The sequence below is a fragment of the Cariama cristata genome, unplaced genomic scaffold (assembly GCF_000690535.1).
Source record: "Cariama cristata isolate BGI_N322 unplaced genomic scaffold, ASM69053v1 scaffold18241, whole genome shotgun sequence".
Classification (NCBI taxonomy): Eukaryota; Metazoa; Chordata; class Aves; order Cariamiformes; family Cariamidae; genus Cariama; species Cariama cristata.
The window spans coordinates 51,552-60,738 of NW_009598929.1; the positions used below are offsets into that span (position 1 = coordinate 51,552).

The 9,187-nt window shown below is 37.7% G+C and overlaps 1 protein-coding gene across 1 annotated transcript in view; it reads right to left on the bottom strand.

The window, feature by feature from the left end:
- Positions 1-855, bottom strand: part of PALMD (palmdelphin) — a 26,740-nt gene extending 25,885 nt beyond the window's left edge. Inside the window, exon 1 of the mRNA XM_009709507.1 lies at positions 560-855. Within this exon, the coding sequence (XP_009707809.1) occupies positions 560-604 (45 nt within the window). The 5' untranslated portion in view covers positions 605-855. The remainder of the gene's footprint in view (positions 1-559) is intronic.
- Between the last annotated feature and the right edge of the window lie 8,332 nt (positions 856-9,187).

Consider the following 9,187-nt stretch of genomic DNA (forward strand, 5'->3'; position numbering starts at 1 on the left):
CCCGCCCCGAAACCGATAGGTAGGAATTTGCTTAATCCAAGCTTGTCCTTTTTCACTTTTCAGACAGCAATATTAATGATAGATCATCAGTAATTCAGAAATTGTATTTAATTCCACAATGCAAACCCAGAAATCTTTCATCTCTCGGTTTTGTTGTGAAATAGGAAAATTGATTTGTTCTGAAGTTCTCTAGGTGCCTTTTGACCTGTTGTCTTTCAGGCAAACATTCAGTTGTGATGATAGTAATATGTATTTTAGACTGCAATAGTGATTTGCACACATACTTTCACTGCTTTGAATTTAAATTGAAAGCACAATACAACCCATAATAAAGTCAGTACATGCCGCTTTCCTGTCTTAAAGCAATAGCTTATAAACCAGAATTAAAAAGTAACAATTTCAGGCAGACATAAGTCTCTTTCTTTTTCTGTCCTGGGATACATCACTCTTCAGAAAACACACAGTAGCTCATTAACACAATACTAATTCTAAGTCTGGTTTGGTTTTTTTTTTTGTTTGTTTGTTTTTTTAATAGCAAGTTATAACTATAAGCACTTACTGTTATGGCCTGGAATCTTTCTTTCAGCAATTCGGCTTCCTCCATTCTAGAAATCAAAAACAGACAAGTAGTGAAGGAAAATAGAATGAGACCATAAGCGAAAAACCTCCTGGTGGGGCTACAAAAAAGGTGAGGTGATTTGATCCAATTCCAGAGCAGAGAGAAGGCAGAATTTTTGACTTGTCAGGAGCGTCCCTGAACAGATGAGCAGATCAGTCCAGACAGACACATGTAATGAGGGTGTGTAGAAGAGGCAGACGTGGAGAATGCTGGCATGAGTTGACTGACAAGTTGGAACAGTGGAGCACAAGCCCTTTTCCTTCAGAAGCTGCCAACTCTTTGTTTTAATGCGCTTGGTTAGCGTGCCATTGCTTCTTTAACTGTTAAATGCCCAAAACTGAATCTTCCAGGACCATGGTAGAAGTAAACTTTTATTATGTTCCTATTTCTCTTTCTTGCCTTCTTCTTTCTTGTGCACACTTCTGGTGATAAACAGTTATTTTAAACTTACTAAATATCCTGTTTCTTATGAAACTTATTTCACCTGTGTGTTTTAACCTATTGTAATGTTAGAACTGTAGATGGCACAGGTTTTTTTGAGATGGCAGTTTTAATTCAGTTTCTTACATGAAATTTTTAGATAAGCTGTATTCATAGCAGGAAGAATGTTTTAGAATGGCTAACCTAAACTAAAATAAACTTTAAGCAATCAGGTCTGTCACTGAATGCAAGTGTTAATCTGTGCAATTACTGGTCAGCCATCTAGGACTCAGGGGAAGCTTTGTCTAAGTAAGGATTTCAGGATCATCATTTCAGTGTTACCAAGATGAATCTAAAATGCCAGTGACTCTCATGCTGGATTTCCATTCAGCTGACTTGAAGGTTTTTTTTGCTGTGGACTTCTGAAAACAGCATTTATGCTCCTTAAGGGATGGTGTACATTTTGACCTTTCCAATTACATGAGTGGGAGTCAGCCTTCCAAAATCAATCTAGGAAACTTGCAAAACAAGTGGAACTGCCTCCAGTGAAATCCAGTTGTGGAAAAAATTCTAAGCAAGGTAAAGCTGAATTCAAACAGCACGAAACTGTAACATGAATCTGGAATCCCTTTGTTACCCTCAGTATCATGTAATTTAAGTCTTTGTAAGGACATCAACAGGACAGTCAGCCACATTGTTTGGTTTTTTCCCTGCTAATTCACCGAGATGACTAAACTCAACAGGATTTGGTGAGGGGTTTTACTTTACATGTCAGTACAGTGACCTGAATCTTGGTGTCAAATCAGGCTCATTACTAGCAAATGCTAAGATGTTACAGAATTGAACACTTGAAGGTGAAGTTACATCCTCATAATTCAATATGAATCAATATTTAATTTCAATTTTTACCTTTCTAGTATGTCATCACTCATTCATATACACAAGCAGACTATCCTGCTCCACACTGGGATTAAGGATGCATTAATGTTTTGTTTATACTGTGATCCACCCTGAGGTTTTGTTCAAACTTGCAAAGACCCTGTGTTTTATTCTCCAGTGAAGATTTTTTTTTTTTATATATTAATATATGCCCCATTTGGTCAGCACCTGAAGTTAAAAAAATTACCACATAAAAGCAAATGCGAAATTCAAAGGCAAGTGTACTGGGGTATATCAAGAGACAGATTACATGGGAATTTAAATGCATTCATTTTACGGATTAGAGAATAAGTTCAACCACTCCACGGAATTAAATATATTCTTGCTGCAGAAGCCAAAGAGAGACAGCCTTTCTGTTTAATCTTTCATAAGTTAGTGTAGCCTGCTTTATTATATTTTGAAAAAAAATCCAAACATTTCACCTTTGTCTTCTGCAAAGTTAATCTTAAAATTTAAGTGTGCATGTGGACTTCAAAATGTTTAAAGGTATTTAAAACAGCAAATGATTGCATCAGAAATAAGGAAGTCTGTTTTGGACCGGAATCTGTACTCTGATATAAATGAGATTCCGTGTTCAATGGATGGAGAAATGAGATCAGTATTTCAAGTTCAAATTAGAATCAATGGGATTGGGTTTCTTTGAATTTGTGTGATCTAAAATATTTTTGTAACTTATGCTCCAAAATTATTTAAACACTTTAAAAAACCTTAATTGTGGATGTTACATATTTACAGACCAGAAAAGTATTTAACATGACTAAACCCCCAGTAAACTGAAGTAACCTGAAGATGGTTTCTAAAATGTTGGTTCCCTGTATTATTATTATGACCATTATTAAGAAAGTATTTAAAGCCCACTTTAAACATTTTAAATTGTTTAAATCATATATATCTCCTTGCTAGGCAGGATTTGTTGTTCAGTCAGTAGGTTGTTTTCCAGTTATCTTAATCCTATTCTAAATGGGATTTATGTGCAAGAGAAGGAATGGACCACCTGTCATTTTGTCTGCCCCTTAAGTCTGCTTCAGCAATAGGAATATCCACAGTGTTATAGGTTAGATCAGTTAATCTGAACAGCTGTGTTTTCAGTTCACAGGATTCTTGGAACAAGGTTTTCCAGAACTATATCTAGAGGAAACTATCTACCTATTCTGCAAGTTTAAGCCAAAAAAACCCCAACACCAAAACCCAAAACAATCTTTTGGAAGAATAATTTATTAGCCTGAGTTTCTGTAACTGGCCACTGTATATTTTTCTTTTGGTAGAACAGATTCTCTGGGTTATGCAGAAAATATTTTTTTTTATCACTTGATGAGTCATACAGGTTGGATTTTTTTGGCTTCACTTCTTCCTTTGTTCATTTCCATTTTGTACTGGGTAGCTAATATAAGAGTAATAATGAGAATCTAAAACAGAAGGTGGAAGAGTTGCATTATGAAGTCTTTCAGAAAAGTGGGTGGGAATTCAGAAGAGTGCGATATCCTGAACCAAAATCTAGAAGTAGGACCGCAGAAACATTTTCACCACTGGAAATGCAAGTTCTGTTGTCCATTTCTGGAGCAAAGCTTGAGTACTGGCATAAAGAAATCCTGTCGCTTCAGAACTGTAGCAGCTGTCCCTGGCCATACTCTACAAACGAAACCATCGTCAGTTCTACTCTTACTGGTTGTACTGGGATTTCTTTTGAAACAAATCATTAACCTAAGGTAACACATACACAGTGAGTTACAGATTATTGTAGTAGCAAACAATTGCTTCTAAGAAGCAGCATCTCATTAAAGGTAAGGAGCAAGAAGCTTTCGCTTTTTGAAAGTGAGTTTGAAGTGAATGGAGTTGATCAGACTCTTATCAGTTAAAAACAGCCTATACTTTCTGGAAAGAATGGTTACTGGGTTCATGAATCATCATTTTGTGCATCTTCACTAGTCTGATTATTTTTCTTTGTGATGAGCTGCCTTCTGTAGCTCTGTTTGAAACAGGAAAAGGGCGTTTTGGGCTTGGTATCAAAGTGAATTTTATATTCTTACAGTGAGCAAATGTACTGTCACTATGCATCTGTCTGCTTGTAGCCTTGAATCTGTGACAGCAGAGGAATGGAGAGGGGATAAATCTTATTGAAGGTCCCTCATTGAAGAAGTCTACTGCCGCGTTCTGTCAATTGACCCAGAGGTCTGATGTCTGGGATGCCTCAGCTGATCGAGAAATGGCCTCTTCTCCAGCTAGAACCAAGATTTTGCATTTTAAAGGTGAAAAATAAATGAACAAGAAATAGAAATTTGAAAATCTAAAAACTTTTGTTTATTGCAGATGAAATGCATACAAATAGACAATTAAAGCCTTTGGGCAGTTCCTGCCAAAACTTTATTTTTTAAAAAGACTTTCTCTTTAGCTGTATGTTATCTACCAAAAGAAACAAGGTTTGTTTATCTCACTCAAAGGTTGCTTTTGAAGGCCGTTTCCACCATTAGTCTGCAAAGTACTTCCAGATGTTTCAGTCAACAGTGCATTAATATTGCACAATAAGCAGCAGTTTTTGCCTAGGATACATCCAGCTAAAGAACTCTTCTGGGGTTCATTGCTGTTTATTTGTTAGTTTGTTTTTCTAAAAAGCTTAAGACAGTACACTTCTCAGTAAAACTTAGCCCTTGGTAAATAAAAAGCTTGAAGTCCATGGAAAGAAAACTAGTCAGAAGCAGCACTTATGGCATTACATTTGGTTTACTTTAACCTGACTTCTTTCATATTATAAATAAGATATTTTCATGTATCCCTTAAGTCAATTCCAAACTAAACTGGAAGGTGTTACATTAAAAATGTGTGCTAATAACAGGGAAAAAAGCTTTAAAGTGAGGATAACCTAGAGAGACGAAGTTAAAAACCACACCCAGAATATAATTTTATATACATTAATATGTGTATATATGCAAATATATATTTTTTATATATATAAAATAATTGTTAGTAATTAGTAAAGATATTAGGTATCTTCATGGGTTCTTGTACATGTTTAAATTTTGTATATAGGGGTATGTATAACTGCCAGACTAGTCATGTGTAGCACATCTATGGGAGACTTTCTCATTGCTTGTTTTCCTTCTGTGGCTCATACATCTATGGCTTTCTAACCTCTCAATTTCTGTTGGTCACTAAATCTTTAATCTAATGACCTTTTTAGTATGTGGGATTGCCTGACTGTTATCAGGTGAATAAAATTTAAGATGCTTTCTTTTATACTTTAGTCCAGATTATATTAGCCAGTATGCTTAAAGCTATGTGATAAATCAGGGGAGTAAAAAATAGGAAAAAAAGCCTCATGTCTCTCCATGAAATGATACAATATTAGAAATTATTAAAAAAGTGTATTTTTTAGGATCTTAAAGGAAGTTAATTTAAAAAAATCTGCCAGCTCTCACAGGGGATTAAAATTTTGCCTTGAAGGCCAATTTTGGAGAAGTAATTACCTACTAGGCAGGTCTTTTAACATAATGAATTTCTTGGGTCCTCTCACTGAAGCAAAACAATGTCTGAGTATCTCAGTTTTATACAGTTTTATGAAGCTAAATTCTACCTTCTTTACTTGTTTGAGTAGACACACACCCTGAACCTCTGGGAGGAAAAGCCTTGAACTATTATGTTTCTGTTGGTACAACTCCCTTCCTGTTGCTATTCATAACTATGAATATATTAAGTCTTTAAAATCAAACTAAAGAAACAGCTGTTGGTCATTGCTTTCAGTTGTTTTTAGAATATTGAATATTTTAATTATATTTTATAATAAATCTGTTTGTTAGATATCGTTCAATATTATAGATCAGTTTTAGAATGCAGTACAGGCTCTGCTGTCTCTTCCATGGTAGGTGTGCATATTGTTTGCACAGTGGAGCCCAGCTATCAATGCTATTGGGCTAAATACGGATCATCTTACCCCTGTTTTCTAAAATTGTACAGTGAACTTTGTCAAAGTCTATTGATTATTTTTTAATCAGTTAAACATGGGTTTTGTAGCCTTTTTCATGTTCCCAGACACTTATCAATTCTTGGCCTCCTGTATTTTGGAAATGTTTTATGAAACTCTAAACGTGGGAGGCTTTCCAAAGCAGCTTTAACAAACCGTTGTCTCATTTAAAAATCGCACTGCAGTCAATAGTTTAAGTGTAATTACTGTGGTGATATTAAACATGAGATTCTTAGCAGAATGTGTTCAGGTGCCTAGGTAAGTGATAGGATTGTTTGAGTTTTTTTGTTTTGTTTTTTAAATGTAAACTGAAATAAATAAAACCACAAAGAATCTGAAATACGCAGGATCAGAGCCTTAAACATGTTGTGGAATGCATTGCTTGCAACTCAGCATTTTCCAGCTGCTGCAGATACACACTTCTAAGAATAGTGCAGTTTTAAATCCTACCCAGCCAACTGTGTGGGGAATTTTTAGCAGGGCTCTGAGACCCAGCTTTAGTTGCTGGGTAGTTTGGTTGCGTTTCATTAAGTGAAATCAAATAGCGCACAACCAGGGCCAAACCCTGGGGAAAGTAACACCTGCACAGGTACTGTGGTGTCCATAGCAAGGTAAGCTGCATGACGTATTCTCCTGATTCTTGTTTTCTGATGCTCTTGGAGAACACGAAGAGAACAGTAGTGGTGTTTGGGTCTGATAGGCCTCAGTAGAATTGCAGAGTAAATTTAGGGCCTTGCAGACATATTTTTGTGAACACTTAGTGCCAGGTATGGTTTCTCTGAGTACAAGTGCTGCTGTTGGAAGCCTTGAAAGTATAGATGATTTGGTCTAGAAGACAGAATGAAAGTAGGAATTCCTTAGAAGAAAACCTTTCTTCTGCTGCTGGAACTTTGGGGAGGATGCAGAAGAGGCAGGGGCAAGACTGGAGGTGGTGAAGCCATTCAGAAAGTTCCCCTCATGACCAACGTCTTGTTTGCAGGCTGAAGAATGGAAGCTGTGTAAGTTACATCAGCTGATGCCCATCTCTTGGGGCATGGGCAGAGCACTTGCCCTGCTCCTCTGAGAAGCTACCTAACCAGTCTGTGCCTGTAGCAAGGCCTACCCTGAAGCACTGGTGCTCAGGTGTTCTGCAAGATGGGATATACCTTATCTGATAGCTCTCAGCAGGGCAAAGAGGAATTACTGCTTTCACCCACACTTCCAGCCACATTTTCCAGCCCACTTTACTTCCTCTGACTACTCTGTGAACCAATTGAATTTGCTAATCTGTCAGGAAAGCAATTAAAAAAGAACAACAAACCAAACCCAAACCGAAAGACTCAAATCCGTAAGTGTCCGCTATGCTAGTGAGCTGAATAGACTCAATGGGAGACAAGACGAACAGTAGCATTAGGGAGTAAGAAAGAATGGGGCTCCGGCTGGGAGATCAGCAGCAAGAGGAGAAAGATGGAGGAAATGTGGCTCCTCTGGCAGCAATCAGTTGCTAGATGGACTCGGGCACCTGGCAGGCCTCAGCCTTACCTTACCACAGTGGTCCTGGGACCGTGAGAGACCTTATACTGACGTGTGTAATAAGCACGTATGCTTAGCTATTTATCTGAAACCTGAAACTGCTGTGAAAACATGATGACTTCAGACGCTGGCAATCCTTCCTGTGCTTCCAGATATTCAGTATTCGGCACTGTGGGTGGGCAAAAAATATCCCACATACAATTTGTTTTGCGTAAACCTTTCCAAGTATTAATAGAAAAAATACAGGATAAGATTATGTAAAAGTTTATTGTTAGCAGAGCTGATAAGATTATTTATGGCAGATAACACTTGTTGCAAATACAGGCCTATTTTCTTCAGTGAAGCGGGCCTGTTTTTTTGCTGAGGGGTTTGTTAGTTGGAAGCAGTGGTTGAGAAAAACTCCTAACTTGTTAGTCATTCAAACTGTTAATTTCAGCTGTCCCCTGTTTGTTTGCAGTGCCGGGTAGGTCATCTGAATAACACGGGGGCTTTGACTGAACGGCTGACGCCTGCTGCGTGGAGCACCAAGTGATGCAGCGCAAGCAGCTGAAGCTGGATAGTCATCCGGATGCCTGTGAGCGTACGTCACCAACTTGTGTTTCTCAACAGAGTCAAATATTTCACTTCTGCTTCTCATAGCACTGTACATTTACTTAACCCCTTACCTTAGAGTGGTGATTACTAACTAGGAACAAAAAACCTTGGTATAATAAGGTTTCCTTTTATTTTTCTTGTAAGATTTGTTTTGATTGTCAGGATTTCAGACCTGTTTCATAGCTACATTTTCTTACCAGAAAGGTGGTATTATCTTCCTTCTTTTCACCTGAGTCTGAAGTGGATCTGGAGTGATATTGTACTGTTCACTTGGTATTAACTTAGGGTGAAATGACATGAGAAGTTTGGACTGATAGAATGGCTGTGTGGTGCTGAGAAGAGGCATCCTGCTTCTCTCTCTCTCAGCCCTGGACATGTATTCCCACATCTTACTTGGCTGCCTGCTCGCTAACTCCGCTTGCTAAGCTGGCAGGGAACTAACCAGGCAAAAAGGTGGCTATTGCTGAGCTAACGAGTCAAATCATTGCCCAGAGAAGTCAAGTGCCAGATGAGTGCCAAAACATGGTAAAGGAAGGGGGCAGAGAGTGGAACTGTAGCTGTTGGAAAATGCAAAGGGGGAGGAAGAGGAGCGAGGAGTAGGAAGGAAGGGAAGTAGTGGTAAGCCGTTAGATAAACTAAGCTGTTAAATGTAAATTTACCTTTACAGACTATTTAACACAATGTGGGGAAACTTTTTTTTTCTTCCTGCAGGCCTTTTAAACACTGTTGGCAGAGCAAAGGTTAATATTTTATTAACATCCATGAATAATGCAAAAAATAATCTGGCTGCAAGTTGTATGAAAGAATATTTTGGCAAATATAAAAGCTCTGCTCCTGTTGTATCTTCTCAGATGTGAATGAGTTCTTTACCCAGTGACATCAGGAAAGCCAAACTAATCTGCAGCTCATAGTACTGCTTAATTAGATGTAATTTCTGAAGAGTGTCTTTGCAAATTTCTCTTTAGCCTAGCAAACAGGATCTTTGGTTGGTTGGGAGATCTGTTATGGCCTTTATAGATTTCTCACTGTCCAAATGCACCTGGAGACTGATGGCCTGCAAAGGCTGGAGTTGGATACTATTTTAATAATCTATTTTAGCAAAACATTTTTAAATTTGAAAATATTACTGTTACATCTAGCCTGTAGGT